Genomic DNA, 16,430 nt, shown 5'->3' on the forward strand with positions numbered 1-16,430 from the left:
ACAACCTCTCTGTTCCACCTTGAGTCATGTGTTTCTGTCTTACCTTCTGATCGTTTGTTATTCCATTACGCCGATGCTTAAGTTAACGTCTGCTGGTACACAAGGCAAACTGAGTTAAAGAGTGTAGTCCAGGGCGTTCACCTGTCTTACCTGTCAGCCTACCCCCAAGCCGGTTCTTCCACTTCTCCGTTCGAGCTAACCTTGGTTCCGTTATTTCCAGACCAGGTCTGACCTCCTCACCTACCGTCTTCGTCCGGTACTGCAGCTCGCGCGTGCGTCAACCGTAGGGCTGACCCAGAAGAACCGTTCTATTCACACGTGGCCGGCAGGCTTTGTAGAGCGCAGCAGAAGCATCTCCGGCATTAGGCGAGACCTTGGTCGGAGCTAACGTACCGACGTATTCGGCCCAGACTCTTCTAACTAAGTAGCGGCCAGCAGCTCTCTCGAGCTCGAGCCTCATCGACTTACATACATAAGAGAGGGGCAGTGTCAGTACCGCCTAACGCGCACTGAGGTCATCCGAGGGACTATGACCTGGTTGGGTAAGTTGTTCTGCATGCTCGCACCTTATTGACTTTTGCCGCATAAAAGAGGGATGATAGGGGGAAATGTGCCACCTATGCCACCTACATACGTCGGGTGTAAATACAAAAGACTCGAGCAATGTTGCCGGTGTTACTCCCTTCTATTCACCCCTGATTCACACATCATCTTGACTGATGCGAGTTGCTCAACCTCAGAATACTCACACCCACGCACTAACCACCTACCCAATGCCTATTCTCTACCCACATCTCCCCGTTGACATGTATATAGTATATCATCCATTCACATCGTGATGTACTGGATGGGGTTAAAAGGACCATTGGAAGTTGGGGCCTGGATATTACCTAGTTAGCTAAGGCAACTGCTATGTTGTTCCCTCCATCTCCCCCGTCATTGCCCTCTATCGAGTATGAGAGGGAGTAACGAGGAAGGGGCCAGAAGCTAGTTACGTCTTAAAGGAAGAGCGAGTTGAAGGGTCAACTTAGAAATGGCTACGCCTTCTTTCAATTCGATGTTGGTTCTTAGTGACTCATCCTCTCACAGCCTAAGATAGTAACTTGCCTCCCTTGCTCATTCCTACATAATCCTCTTCTACACGTACACATTCCAAATTCTTTTAAGAATTACCTGCAGTTGCTGGGATGGCGGCTGACATATACGCTTCTTAACTCTTCGCCGCAATTACTGGCCCCCAACTGCTTCTCTCGTCGTTCGCTTACATCGCTTCAAAAACGCCAGAAGAGAAGAAAACTAATGTTTCAAATCCCAGGACCAATTTATTCTTTCGTCACCGTCACCTCACCCAAGCTGAGCTCTATCAATCTCATCACGGCCCTTTCATCCACCTTAGGATTTCGTCTCTTAATTCCGACGTGCTCTCCTAGGTAGGGCCTGAGAGAATGGCGAACGGTGGGCTGCAGAGAGTGCAGTCTACACTGCATTATGTCTACCCGCTTGTAGTGTTTCTATATTTTGCCATTACCTCTACTGTCGCAATCTGTACGCTGCAAACAGCCGACTCGATGAAATCGACCCATGTACGACGCAGGGTCATATACTACCTCCTCCTTTGCTTCGTCAGTACTTTTCTGGCTCAGGTCATCCTCAAGGCAGTCGAGATCATCGTATGGGGACGATGGCCATCCCAGGACACCATCATCGGCCTACTTTCTTGCGTCTTGACCTTCGGCATTGAGCAGAATAGCCTCGGTATCGAGTCAGGCATCGTCTGGTATCCGTTCTATGGATCGTGGATCATTGCATTTGTCTTGGAGCCCGTAAATGCCGTGTTATTGTTTATCGCCGCCCAAAACCCGATAAATACAACGCCGATCAATTTCGATAACTCTTCGTTGTTCCTTCACCTTGACGCTTCTATTGCCGTTGTTCGCTGCGTGCTCGTATCGAGCGCCCTTTTGGCATACTTCCTTTGGCGGGAGAGTGAGACTGACATCGACGAAGACGAAGAACGGGCGCCGCTGATTCCAAAGCCCGACCAGCGAACAAACGGCACTGACATTTCAGCGGATAGCGGCTACGGCACTAATTCGGATGCCACAAATACGGAAGCAACTAACACAGAAACGGCCAATTCTCCTAGCGATGTCGAATCACCATGGGAACGCCAGCAGCGCATTTCTCGGGAGAAGATAGAGAAGCGGCTGAAAAATGAGGGCAATTGGATCTCATATGCCAAGGGATTCTTAATATTCTTCCCGTATATATGGCCCGTAAACAATCGTCGCCTACAGGTTTATGCTGCTCTCGTGGGACTCTGTTTGTTGGCTGGAAACGTGCTCAATTTCCTGATTCCCCGGCAGTACGGCGCCGTTATGGACTCGCTGAGCGGGGTTTCCGGAGGCAACCCGTGGATCCAGGTCGCAATTTTTGCTGGCCTCCGACTGTTGGCTTCTGAATCTGGTATTAACCTTTTGAGGCAGATGTTGTGGTTGCCCATCGAGTATTACTCCGAGGAGGCGCTTACAGCTGCAGCCTATTCTCACATCATGAACCTCTCTTCCGAGTTCCACGACTCGAAGAGCTCTTCAGATCTGATTGTTGCTATTTCAAACGGCACAGCTATTTCGAATATGCTGGACTCGATATGTTTCCAGGCATTGCCAATGCTGATCGATTTGGTCATCGCCTTCACATACCTGTCTACCAAGTTCGGCCCGTATGAAGGCTTCATCACAATAGCAACTGGTGCTGCATTTATCCAGAGTGCCACTTATATCATCGGAAGTTTCCAGGAGAAACGAAAGATGATGGTGAGAACGTAAGTTGCTCTATTCTCATAAATCGGGGTTTGATCATAGGCCACTGCGCTTGTGGACTGCTTTCGAATCTATAAAGTCGTTGATTAGGTTTTAACGTTCTGTTCCCAGGTACTTCGAGGAACATTATATCCGTCAGGCAGGTATACAGGGTTGGCAGACCGTCAGTGCTTTCAATCAAGTACCATACGAAGAGAGACGGTACGGCATAGCAGTTAACTCTCACGTCTCAGCATCGAAGGCATTGTACTCGAGCTATTTTGTCGGGCATGCTTTTCAATATTTAATCCTCCTCGCGGGCTTACTAGCCGGTGCCTTTTTGGCCGTGTACCAAATCACACATGGTCAGGCAACTGCTGGAGATTTCGTCATGCTCTTAACATACTGGAGTCAGCTCACTGCACCCCTCCGCTTCTTTTCTCAGCTCGGCAAGAACATCAGTCAGGATCTGGTGCATGCCGAGAGTCTTCTTGACGTAATGACTACGAAGCCGACTGTGGTGGAGAAACCTGATGCTCGGCCCTTGAAACTGAAAGGTGGTAAAGTCGAATTCCGGAACGTCAGTTTTAGCTACGACAAGAAGAAGGACATCTTGAAGTGCGTGAACGTGTCTGTCCCGTCCGGGACCACTGTCGCATTCGTTGGTGCGACTGGTGCCGGAAAATCGACAATCCTCAAGCTCCTTGATCGATTCTACGATGTGACTGGTGGATCAATCCAGATTGATAGCCAGGATATTCGAGACGTCACAATATCAAGGTAGGCTCGATTTTAAACCTCACTTCTTTCTTCCTGCGCCCTGTCTGCCGACGTTGTCTGAAGGGGATCGTCTTCCATTGCCATTCGTCAAATTTGTCTCTTTGCTAACATTGATCACTCACCTAGTTTGCGGCAATCTATTGGCATTGTTCCACAGTCACCCGTCCTTTTTGACGATACCGTGATGAACAACATCCGATATGCTCGACTAACAGCGACTGATGAGGAAGTCTACAGCGCGTGTAAAGCAGCGGCTATCCATGATCATATCATGGGATTTACTGAAGGTTACTCAACTCGAGTTGGCGAGCGTGGCATGTAAGTATTGATCTGGTTCTAAAATATCGACCGCGGTGACTAAGAACCTCTAGTAAACTATCCGGCGGCGAGCTCCAGCGTATTGCGATTGCACGGGCTATACTGAAGGAGCCGGAGATTGTGCTTCTAGATGAGGCTACTAGTTCTGTTGATACTGACACGGAACAGAAAATCCAAGCTGGTCTTGGCGCCCTTTGCCAAGGTCGTACAACGTTTATCGTCGCGTAAGTACCGCTGGTTATCAGAGTTAATGGGCTGAGTATACTAATTTCTATCCAGACATCGTCTCTCAACGGTTATGAATGCCGACACCATCTTCGTCGTCGCGAATGGAGAGATTGCAGAACAAGGCAACCACGAAGTCTTGATCGCCAAGAAGGGCAAGTATGCTGAGCTTTGGTCCAAGCAGATCTTCGTTAAGCCTAAGGAGACATACGAAAAGCAAAACGAAGAAGCTGTCGACACGGTACCTGCAGCTGCTACACAGACGGACGGGTCCGCCGATCAGCACACAAATGGTACCAAAAGCTCGACCGGTACGCAAGCCAAGCGATCCACACCGAAAGTGGCATCTATTTCGACTGGTAATGCCAATGGACAGGTTGTAAATACTCCAAATGGGCATAAAAAAGAGGTAGATCCGTCGGAAAATCATGCATGATTTTTTGACTGATACTAACCTCTGACAGGGTTCAAAGTTGAATCCTGGAGCTCCGGAGTTCACACCTCGTTCCGCGGCCGCACCAAGACCAATACTTACGTCTCCTATACGTAATAGCTGGGCTGAAGATGTCGAAGAAGAAGGTTGTTGTCGCGATATACCTCCTGGAACGGATATAGAGACCGCCTCTATATCTACCGCGATAAGAGCCTTCGAAGCTAGTCCTTTGAGTAAACACGGCGATGCTGTTTCACCTATCCTACCGCCTGAGCCTATTACCCAACCGAATGTTTTTGAAGCGCCGGATGCTAAACCTCGTCGCAATACTCTTCAGTCCATTTCTTATCCTGAAGAGGCAGCACTTTCTTTCCCAGATAGCCCGGCTCGTTCTGTTAGCCAGCCTGTGCCTACACCTCCTGCAGCGAATTCTTTCAAAGAAGAAGATAACAAGCCAACCCAGGATCGGGACGATCCTACTTCCCCCTCGCCTGATATCAAACCTTCACAAGAGCCTACCGATAAGAGAAGTGGTTCCCGTGGTAGGTATCGAGGTCGTTACCGTGGAGGGAGAGGTCGAAGACGCAACCCTTCAAGTACTAAATTAAGCCAAAAGGACAGCACAGGAGCTTCTCAGAAACGTCGTGGCTCCTCGTCTCGTGCAAGATAGTCTCACAATTTCGAACGGCACTTTCGGATGATACATCATTTCTACATCGCCTTCATTTCTCATCGTCTGGTAGACGCATTCCATTTCCTCGAGCATATTTTAAGTTTCGATTCTCATACGCACTGTTATGACTTTATAGGGAAAACGCTTTTAACGTTGGAGTTATTACAGAGAGTGTCGATAATGGATTTTTCGTACGACACCTTATTCGACTACGATTTTAAATAATGGTACTTATCGGCTGGTTGTGGGACTAGGAGTGATGGAGAGCGGAAAACAAGGGGCAAAAAGTGTGATAGTTTTTATTTTCCTTATCTTTCATTCTATTCTTTGTTCGGCCAATTGGCATTTGGGACCAAAAAGTTATGTGCTCGAGGACACGATGAGGCATACTGTTTAGAAAAAAAACAAAGGACACTACGGCGGATATGGAGTCGAGGTGTATGGTGGAAAAATTAGACGAGCATTGATTTCTCCCCCCTTTTTTTTCTTCCAGTCGTTATCTAGCCCCAAAATACCGATTAATCAATTTGTCTCGCCCATCATCACATCACCACACGTACACACTGCCCGCATGTACATCAATTAGAAAAAAAAACATCAGCAACCGGTCACAAGTCAGTAGGAAAATCATTATTTGTTTTCTTATTATAACCAACCGAGTCCTCATGCGTCATGAAGTTTGCCTGTGTGATTCTAGGTCAATGTCAAGCTGAACGATTCATCCACAGATTACATGAAAACGTAGACAATTGTAGAAAAATGTTCCGTCAAGTCTATGCGCGTCAACACCATCCAGCCAACCGTCGTGTTTTTTTTATTATCTCAAGTCTCATTAAACTCTACCCCACGTCCATGTCTGTGTCTTAACCACTTACTCTTAGCGTATTGGGGTTAGCCCACGAGGTAGGTACGTAGGTAGTCATGAACAACAGACAGAATGCCGAATGATCATCATCGTCCAGCACCGCGCCCGGCTCCGGGGCCATCGGCGCCTCCGCCAGCGCCACCTCCGCCACCTCCGCCCATCATATTCCGGGCCATGTCGGCGATGTTAGGGTCGCTCATGAGGGTGCTCAGGTCGGGCATGCCGCCGCCGGTGGAGAAGCGGTCGGCCATCTCGCGCAGGCGCGGGTTGCTCATCAGGTTCTGCATCATCTCCGGGTTCGACATCAGGTTCTGCGCCATGCTCGCGAACATGGGGTTGTTCATGATGCTACCTAGATCAGGCATCCCACCGCCACCGCCACCGCCTCCTTCTCGGTTTGCACCCGCGCCGCCAGCACCACCACCGCCAAATAGGCTCGCTAGGCTCGCTAAGTCGGGCATACCACCACCGCCTCCGCCACCACGCGGCACAGAACCAGCTAGATCAGGCACAGAACCCGCAGCATCGGCCTCGAGCTCCTCGACGCGCCGCCTCGCCGTCTCGAACCCCTTCTTCATAGCGTCAGACCCACCATTCCCTTCGTACTCGATGCCCTTCTGGTACGCCTCCATACTACCCTTAGCGTCGCCGAGCGCGAAGCGCGCGAGACCCAGCCGCGACCAGGCCTTGGTGTAGCGCGGGTCGAGCTTCACCGCGGCCTCGGCGTCGGCGCGCGCCGACGCGTGGTCCTTGGCCGCGCTGTAGGCCGCCGCCCGGTTCGACAGGTAGATCGCGTTGCTCGGGTACAGGGCTAGCGCGGAGGTGTACATGTCGATGGCGGTCGGGTAGTCCTTTGAGGCCATGGCTTTGTTGCCGCGCGCTTTGAGGTCCTCGGCTTCGGCTTTTTCGGCGTCGGTGGGGGTTTTGGTGTTGGCTGCTGGTTCGGGGGCCGGGGCGGAGGCGGGGGTAGAGTCGTTGGGTTTGGAGGATGAGGACTTGAGTTTTTCGTACACGCCGTAGATTTGGAGGAGGTTCTGCGTGCCGATGGCGGAGGAGATGGCGCTGGGGTCGCTGGGGTCGACTTTGAAGGATTCTCCGATGCAATTGATGGCTACGTCGATGCTGTCCTTGTCCTCGGCCGACAGGGTGCCGTCGGTGAGGGAGGTGGAGAGGAAGTCGCAGATGGCGAGCGCGAGGCGCTGTTTCGTTGTCGTGGCCTGGATGTGTTAGTTATTGGATATATAGGTATATACATATATATTGGTTTATTGGTTTGATACAGGCCAGGGCTGAAGCTGACGGAAGAGGGGGAGGGGATGGAGGGGAAGAGGGTTCGCACGTACCATGATTGCTAGATTCAATACCTAGATAGGATACTTTACGGAGTTGATAAGTCGATCCCTTCGCCTGATACCGTTCTTCTAATTAAGAATCGGCTGAAGACAGAAGTTACGAACTGGTAGGTGAGTCGGGTGTGCGTAGGGCGTAGGGTAAGTACTGAAGGTGAAAGTTAAGTGGGCTAGGAAGGATACGTATGGAATGTAGATCGAAAACTTGCAGCGTCCGTTCTCGAAATTTCGGCCTGATACGTGCGACGTGGGACACGGGCGCCAAAGAGAAAGAGGAAAGTGGGGGTTGGGGTGTTTTCGTTCCTGGCCATTACCCTAACGTTTTCAAGAGCCGTGTCAAATTGGGGCAAAAAGCTTAGCTCGATAACTTTATCGATAACGATAAGCAAGGCAAAGATAAAGATTAGGTAAGATTTAGGGGCTTAAATAGGGGTCGATGAACTTACACACTAGGCAAACTGAAAATAGCTGCCAGCAACAGATGACATTATTTACTGACGTGAGGAAACTCTATGCACAGATTTGAGTTTTACGTGGCAGATCAGGGCTCAGACTAATCAGGGTAGATCACACTTTATTGTCAGCACCGTACATGAAGATGCCTACGTAACCACTTTATATGAGTCGAGAGAATACTACGTAGTCCTACGTGACCTTATCTCAAACATATGCCTAGAAAGCTGATAATAATTCATTAAGGATCTCTATACTATTTAGATGCCCATAAGAACTGAGCCATCTATGGCGGCATCTTACGCATAGTAATAAGACCAGTATCTCTTCGAGCCAGCGTGTTCACGTAGAGGATAGCAAGATAGATGCCCATATCGTATCTTCCTATCCTCCCCATGGCCCTTTTCATCATCCAGGCACAGCTACCAATTTAGAACAAGACTTTAGAACAAGGAGGAACCAGTAAACTCTCTAACCGCCAAAATAATTCCCCAGACAATCTGAATATCTAGCGCCCCTGAGTTGGTGGAATATTATCATCGCAGAGGAACCGGATATTGGCAAGCGACCATTCGAAAGTCTCGCCCTGGTCATCTTGGAAGTTCAACCACTTGATGCCAGTGATGGACCTCAGGTTGGCGCCCTGGTCTTCGAAGATCTTGAAGGGGATCTGACGTTCGATAAGTTCGCCGTCGAAATGCATGTCGATGACCTGGGTGCTCCTCATGGGTTTCAGCGGCTTGAAGCAGTTGTGCCTCGTCTGGAGCTCGATCGTCACGGAGCCGGCCCGCGCCGGCCCCTTGATCGTGTACGAGAGGTAATCGTACTCGAGAGTGATGGCGTTGGTGCATGGTATCTCCTCGGTGAAGGTGGATCCGCTATGGGGGACGAAAGAGATCGATCCGATGTGGGATGTGAGGTTCGTCATGGTGCCATCGTCTATGGGACATAAGTTAGCATCGACAGCGTTCTTGTTTTGGGAAACGAACAATCGCCTTACCGCTTGCCTTGTAGCCATAGTTGTTCTGCTGGACTTCGGCGAGTTCGAAATTATCAATCTGCCAGGGTGGACACACTGTCCTGGCTATCGCCCGGGAGGCGAATAGCCCTGCTGCGAGCAAGGTGGTTGCAAATCGAACCATCTTGATGAGTGATATGGAAAGTTACTGTGCGACCCTGGGGGAATGAGTTTTCAAGAAAAAGAAATGAATCAGACGGGAAACGGTCTAGTGAAGTATATATATATCACGGAGGTAATTTGAGCACGGCCAAATGATTCTGTCAGAAATGCCTTGATTACGTGTATTTGATGGAGTTCAGTAGTAGTTGAAACTATCACCTATACTAGCACTGGCTCGAGATGCCTCCCCGTGCCTTCAGCACTGCACTTCAATTACCTAGGTAGGGAAACGGACAGCGATTAAGATAGTACTTCTCTTGTATAGAACGTCTCTAATATTATCATGTATCCCTCTAATAGACATCAAGGAAAGTAATGATCTTCGTAAGATAGGGACTACACCAAAAATCACCATATCGGCTAACCTCCAGTATGCCTTGAGTGCTGCCCATTTTCCTACCTAAGTAATTGAAGCGCAGTGCCAAATGCATGGGGAGGAGTTATAAGTAAATGCTAGTATCATTATGTCAGATCTGAATAAACATCTAGAGGGCTAGGTGATGCTGTGGTTTATTGGAGTTAAACTTCGGATTATACAACTGTGGCGCCAGAGTTGAAGTTATTTCCCACGAACTTTCACATCGGAGATGACCAGAGATTTAATACTTAAGGAACAAGTCCTTCTAGATTCAATATGTAAAGGGGAATTTAATTAGGCAATTGACTACCTACTACCGAAGAGAACCTCCTTGCAATAATGGCATCCTATGCAAGACAGCAAAGCAACGAAAATGCAGAAAACGATCCCATGATCTTCGCGATACCTCTCTTCTTCATCATGATGTCGATCGTTTGGACAATCATTCGAATAAGCCCTCAGCAAGCTCTGAGAAGACTGATCATGCCGCCTTCACGAACGACCACCACCTTGAAATTTACCTCTTTTCCGTCCAGTTCGAGAATAGAACCACGCCTCTCATCATAACGACCGCAGACGTCCCTTGGCTACTCGCATCGTAAGCGATCACAGGCCCGGAATGAACTCGTCATCATCCCGCTCATCAAAACCTCGCGCTCGTTCATCTCGCTCGCGATGAATGCGAATGCGCTCCTCGCGTGACTGCGGAATCTTGTGAGCTCACTTTCGCATCAACATCAACAACAACAACAACAAGTACTGCGCAAAGCCATCTACCATCACCAGAGAAGAAGAAAACTTATCTTACCTGTTCCTCAGTCCATTGTCTCAGGGGAAGCGGTCGCGCGTACTCATAGGCCGCACCTTGGTTCTGGAAGACCCGCTGTGGACGGGCAGGAAGCACGGGCGGTCCGGAGGGCAGCGAGCCTACAGACGAGCCAAGGCCAGGAGGAGGAGTAGCTCCGCGCTGGTATCCTTGGTACGAGCTTCCGGACGTCAAGCTGGACGGGGGCGGAGTAGGTCCCAGGTACTGGCTGCTCGAATACGTGGAGGAGCCGGGTTGGGAATTAGAACCGCCGCTTCGGTAACCGGAATACAGACCGGTGGTTAGAGGGGAGGGTTGTTGGTGCTGTTGAGGGAATTGTTGGGGATAGAGGTGAGCGGGGGGTGCGGATTGGATATATGAGCGCCGCTCGTAGAACGAGCGGTCGTCTCCTGTCGCAGGGACAACGGGTGCGCCTATGATATGATTGTCAGCCTATATTTCCTGGGTTCACAGGGCGTTACGTAGTGGAAATAAGTGAAAGTCATTTTATATCGGCTACTATGAATGATCAGTTTTGCGATTATTGTTATGCGAACTTACCTCCTCTGTACTGTTGGGCGGCCTGGGTTGTCGGGATGGATAAGGGCACGAAGGCCGGCGCGTGAGGAGACAGCTGCGCTCCAGATTGATTGAGTCCGCTTCGGTTATAACGTCGATGGCGTTGACGACGGCGTTCTTGGATGGTGAGTGGAATGGTAGGAATTGCTTGAGTGCCAGTAGTTGGACTAGGCGCAGTGCGTAGGACTCGAGGCGCGCTCGGAGCGTCCTGGGGCACAATACCATTGACGGTTGGCACACTCACGTCGGGGAAGGTCACAGGTTGAGCTCTTCTAGGACCATTCACCTGGACGGGAGCCGGAGGCAACTGCACGTAGGAGTGCCGAGACTCCCGACGCGAGGGAGGTTCCTCGGGGACAGTGGTATGAATCTGATCAACGGGTGTAATGGGAATTTCTCCAGAGGAGGATTCAGAGTAGGAGCTAGGCATCTGGTAGGCAGCCTGCTCCCCGTTGATACGAGCGTGTTCATCCATGGTTACTTGTGATGTCTGTAGATTGATTAGATTCAGACGCGTTTACTACTTATGATGTAAATGAGGTAGAGTGTGAAGTAGAGTAGAAAAATCGCGGATGGATTGGGATTTATGAGAAGAAGCTGAGAAGTGGCATATGAAAAGACCTACCAGTCCGTTGCTAAGTAATGCGGAAAATGAGAATAAGAAAAATTCCCAAGTATAAATAGATAATGATTTGTGTTGTGTGGGAGAGTGAATGACATTCTGCGACTCATTGAAGATGCGAGATCGTGAGATAGGGAAGAGTGCTTGCCGTTGTTAATCATGATGGCTTGGCTTGGGGAAGGTACGGGAAAGGTATGAGGCGAGTATAGTTGCGCGAAACGATTCATATCATAGCTTCGACAACGAAGGGTGATTGATAACCATGAGTTGGGGCCGAAATGGGGTCACTGATGAGCTGAAAGTCGACAACGGATATTGTTTGTCAATGGTAAGGGAGTGTCGGTTATGAGAAAAGGGGTCGGCAATAGTTGGGATGATAGTGAAACACAGATACTACCTATGCAGAATGAAACTTTATCTGAGACTTCGATCTATTGAAGTCCTTATCTATCATACACTCAAGAACATCCATAGTTTCCACAGCAAACGTACCATAAAGGAGAATAGGGCTAACATGGAAGGGGGGAAATAATAGGGGTATTGAATATCCAATCAGCCAACCATACCACCATGAATGAATAACTCATTTTTCACAATATTCAATTTCCACCTGCTGTTACTGATTAACACAAAGTATAATAATATACATCGGGAAACGTCATTTCTGAATTTTTCTTTCATATCAATCATTGAATGAATCGCTAGTAAATTCAAACCTCTCAAGTCACTAGCTATTAATAAGTGTGCTTCACTCCAGTGTTTTTGGCACCATTTTCACGAATCGTACATGTTAGTGGGTATACAAGGAGTCTTGTCCGTAGGAAATTATACATTATCTCTATTGTTACTACCATCTTGGATAGTGTGTAGATGAGGAGTGAGAATATACCTACTCAAATTCTAACTAAGTTTCGGATAACCAAGAGACAAAAGACATTTTAATAAGCGGAGATTTCATCGCTAAGCTATAGATCTATGTATGGTCTTCCTCCCGTGTGGGAGAGTAGTATTATATGCCCATTAACTACAAAGGACTCGGCATAAGAAGCATATTGTTCACGCAAGAGCGCACTGAAAAAAAAGGCGGCGCGACTCATTTTCAAGTGTAACCCAGTTGGTCGTGATTGAATAGCGATAGGATGTTCCTGATTAGGATTGCCACTAGGAAATCATTTTGGCACGATGCATCTTCTAGAATTCAGGACAATGATATCAAACAGGATCTGTCATGATATGTCCGTTTCTCCAACGGCAGAGAACTTGCAGAGCATAGAAGAAATTCCATGCTTTGTTGCGAGGCGGACCCAGTACGCGAGAGAATGATCATGGTATTATAAGAGAAGCTTTGAATAGGAGAGCCCCTTATACTAGCAGATCTCTCAGAGACTGAATTCTGATTCTACAAAACCTCTAGTATCTAATTATCCAACAGAATCGACCCAGGACATGGTACCCTAAAGATTGTGCGCAACCTGTAAGGCCCACAATAATCTTGCTGATGTGCTCTCGGTAGTTGGACGAGTAGAATAATTTGTACAAACTTTTATGATTTGGTGTTAGCCAATAAATAATAATAAAATAAATAGTATTTATTGGTGCACAGGGGTAATGAGGATGATGAATGAATAAAAGGCAAAAAAATGGCAATAAAAGCTCGGCTCTGAATTGAATTCAGAGCCTACGAAAAACTCCGTCGGGAAGTGCTCTGGCGTCAATGCAGTAAGAACCGCAACGCCATGTGAGCAAACCACGTCGAGTTTTCTCTGGCCTCAGGTCACCCAGGGTACGTCCTTTTTGTGGGGTCGGCTTGAAAGTTTTGACGTTTATCATACCTTATAAGCCTTGTGTTGAGACCGGAAATCTCCCGGTTGTCCGTAGCGACGGCAAGGGTCGAGATGGTGACTCACCTTACGCCTGTACAATGGATTTTCCCACTGATCATACTGTTCCAGTCTAGCTAGCGCTTTTAGTGTCATACATGCATGGACGCCTGTAATGTTGCCCTCCTCTTCTATTTTGTACAAGAATTACCTTTTTGCAAAATCGGATGTCGTCAACACTCTATATACCACAATCTTCGAAGTCCAATTCTGTCCCTAGAATGGGAATGCCGTTTGTGGGACTCAATTAATGTACCCCTCCAGATGCTCATCTTCATAGCCGAGGGATACCGACAGAGCTGATTACATCTGGAATCACAATGCAGAGAAAATTGTGGTAAATGACTAGCTTCTCTAATTAATATAACTCTTCAGGTCTTATCTGAGGAAATCTAGCGCACGATACATAAAAAGAAGGGAAACCGTCTGGCAGAACTATGGCAAGACGAGGGAATTTGGGTAGGTTGCTTCTAGTTTATATATTAACGGTGACATACTGAATTTCTGTCCAGGAGTTAATCCTCCGAGAATTCTTAGGGTCTGCCGATGTTATGCATAGCACACCCTTGAAGAGATATATCATAGCAATATCTAAGCATTTCGTGGCCATTTCAAGCTTGTATTGGGAGCTCTTCTGTCGGCCGCCGAGCGAGAGGATAGCTTTTTCATGATATCCATATCATCTTCTGAAGTTGAGTTTACTGCGTACGGGTTTGCTGATGATGCATTACCTGGTATGCATGATTTCAAACCATGGGTTAAAGAGTATTCGTTGATATGCCGTCATGCTTCGAATGCGAAGTCTGCCGCCGGTTCAGTAGGTCGTTTATTCCCACACGTGATAGTTTGTGGAATTTATTAGGACCCTAGTGGAGGGGGATTTCAGGGGTAAATCGCTTAAGTAAGCAGATGAATTTCCAAAGTGAATAACTCTTTCCGTGCATACTCTGTATACCTAGTAGCGGGGGTATTTATTGACTTATACCAGTTTGCTTATATAAGAGCGGCATAGCTTCTCCTTAGACCCGCCAATTGGTTTGAAAGCTTGATCGTCATTTTCTACTCTACATCAACGAACAGACACTCAGCAAAGCCTAGTAATTGCTTACATATATTCCCGATCAACCTTGGACATTTCGCACGTGGACTGATAATGCTCCCTGGCCAAGTCAAATGCTGTTCACCGCTACTCGTGATTGGACACCCTAACACACAGTTCACGACAATACTCGTGGTAACACTTGACTGTGAGCTGAACCCAAGCGGGAAGGTCTCATCTACCAAGAGTATCAAGAGGTTTCGATTCGCCTAAATTCACCATCCATTTGAATGTATCCGGCATGCTTAGCTCGCTTCATCCGCCTTGACCACCCGAGTTCATGACCCCGCGATTCATACGTTCCATATTGGACGAGCTTCTCTACGCAAGGACCGATGGAATTGTATTCCCTAGTAGATGAGATTCTTGTTACCTAAAGGTAAGTCGCTTTGACTGGTCTAATGGAACATAGACACCATAATTAGAAGTCTTTAAGATGGACCTTTCACCGAGCAGCCAGTCAAATTGTAGGCAGTCTTAGCCCCTCACTATTCGGGGCTTTGCGCCAACGCGTTTGGTGCCGCTCAGCTCTTCAGCCGCCTTTCTAGAACCGAGTCTGTCAGCCATAGCTCTCCTGAGCTGAAGATCACTTTATGTGCCGCCGGGGAACTACAGCAGGAACAAGGCGTTGCCAATCGATTAGCCCGTTACAAGTCTGCAAGTTTGGCCAAATTCAGGGCTTTTCATCATCAAAAACCATCAAGACCCAATTGCTTCTTAGCTCATCCTTGCGGGCGCGTCAGAAAACCTGGCTAACCAAGGCCACCTTGGCGCAGCCACCGGGAGCCTATTGGATGCTGCCGGCACTATGACAACGAGAATAACCAACATGCTACGTAGTATATATGCTCCGCCGCGTGCTGACAGAACATGTTTCTTGTAAAAGGTCATCTGGCCCTTTCACCGATTTCCAGATAAATTTCATCACCAGCTTCCAGCAGCACTTGTTGAATATTCGTATCCCGGCGGCTAGACACGATCGCCGGTCCCGAGATCAAAGTTGTTACTAACAGATCGTATTCGGTCTCATCCAATTCGTTGGCTAACCAACGAGCGGCTTATACAATTGCCGAGACGGCCGAGACGGAAGAATATCGTTGCCTCGCCTGATCGGATTTGAGGATCTTCGCTCCCCACATATCCATATAATCGCCTTTCGCTCCGTGTTACTTTGACCATTAGTGCTTCCGATTCGAATCCTTATAATAAGGAAACGGTGCTGTGATAGTTTTAACTTGTCGAGACTTGCCTAACCTAGGAAGACCTCTCATTTCGAAGTTCTGTCGATGAATGCCGGAGGAAGCCCGAAAACCAATTAACATTGGAAGCTGGGGAGTCGAGTTATCCCTGTGCCTTGTGGTGTAACGTATCGAGAATTGGAACCTAGCAAAGACGGTCCTTCAATAATGGATACTACTACGTCGTCGAACAAGGAACGATCGTCGCATATGGCACTTGTCTATGCCCGCCTGTTCAAGCCGCGGCCGTCTGCTCGAAAAATCCAGAAGAGGAGAAATTCGTTGCCGGAAAAATCAGATAACCAGAAACAGGTCAGCGACTCGTCGCCAGCAATTCGTCCAGACGTTGGTGTTTCTCAACAGCAAAGTCAAGCAAACCAGATTCAAGCGACCGATTCCAATTTTAGAACCCTGTAAGTCTCCCTTTGCTGCAGCAAATTCCCCGAATGGCCAGAATCGTGACGAGATCAGCCCCCCGTTTCAGCTCGCGAACCATAATTGACCCCAAGAGGATTTCTCACTCCCAATCGGTTTCGTCGATTTCCAAAGTTGGATGTTCTGAATGTTCTACCTTACCGTTCACACACATCACAGCTGAAACTTGACACTCGACACCGTATTACTGTATCCTCATATTATATACGATACTTTCAATTCATTCAATACATGCATCCCAATATGGCGTCATGCCTTGCTGAACTACTTTAGCGCTCCCGAAGTAATGCACAGCGTTCTTAAGGGGCAGATGTATTTTGTCAGGGGTCTGTTAATT

The 16,430-nt window shown here is 48.1% G+C and overlaps 4 protein-coding genes across 4 annotated transcripts; 1 reads left to right on the forward strand and 3 right to left on the reverse strand.

Moving 5' to 3' along the window:
* Positions 1-1,445: 1,445 nt before the first annotated feature.
* F4807DRAFT_455830 (uncharacterized protein) lies at positions 1,446-5,227 on the forward strand (the record flags this gene model as incomplete). The annotated part of the gene is made up of 6 exons (XM_048000781.1): positions 1,446-2,824; positions 2,934-3,581; positions 3,708-3,899; positions 3,953-4,123; positions 4,179-4,533; positions 4,589-5,227. 6 exons carry the CDS (start codon positions 1,446-1,448, stop codon positions 5,225-5,227), a joined length of 3,384 nt encoding a protein of 1,127 aa, XP_047858705.1.
* Positions 5,228-5,627: 400 nt separating this feature from the next.
* Positions 5,628-7,728, reverse strand: F4807DRAFT_407031 (uncharacterized protein). Its single transcript, XM_047996336.1, has 2 exons — positions 7,439-7,728; positions 5,628-7,312 (listed from the first exon to the last, which is right to left on the reverse strand). The coding sequence occupies exons 1-2, from the start codon at positions 7,439-7,441 to the stop codon at positions 6,182-6,184; spliced, it is 1,134 nt and encodes a 377-aa protein (XP_047858706.1). The 5' UTR covers positions 7,442-7,728; the 3' UTR covers positions 5,628-6,181.
* Positions 7,729-8,405: 677 nt separating this feature from the next.
* Positions 8,406-9,039, reverse strand: F4807DRAFT_455832 (uncharacterized protein; the record flags this gene model as incomplete). Its single annotated transcript, XM_048000782.1, has 2 exons — positions 8,406-8,836; positions 8,898-9,039. 2 exons carry the CDS (start codon positions 9,037-9,039, stop codon positions 8,406-8,408), a joined length of 573 nt encoding a protein of 190 aa, XP_047858707.1.
* A 1,002-nt stretch (positions 9,040-10,041) lies between these two features.
* On the reverse strand, positions 10,042-11,294 carry F4807DRAFT_455833 (uncharacterized protein; the record flags this gene model as incomplete). The annotated part of the gene is made up of 3 exons (XM_048000783.1): positions 10,042-10,137; positions 10,244-10,674; positions 10,802-11,294. The coding sequence occupies 3 exons, from the start codon at positions 11,292-11,294 to the stop codon at positions 10,042-10,044; spliced, it is 1,020 nt and encodes a 339-aa protein (XP_047858708.1).
* Between the last annotated feature and the right edge of the window lie 5,136 nt (positions 11,295-16,430).

The sequence above is a fragment of the Annulohypoxylon truncatum genome (genome assembly GCF_022578515.1).
Source record: "Annulohypoxylon truncatum strain CBS 140777 unplaced genomic scaffold F4807scaffold_2, whole genome shotgun sequence".
NCBI lineage: Eukaryota > Fungi > Ascomycota > Sordariomycetes > Xylariales > Hypoxylaceae > Annulohypoxylon > Annulohypoxylon truncatum.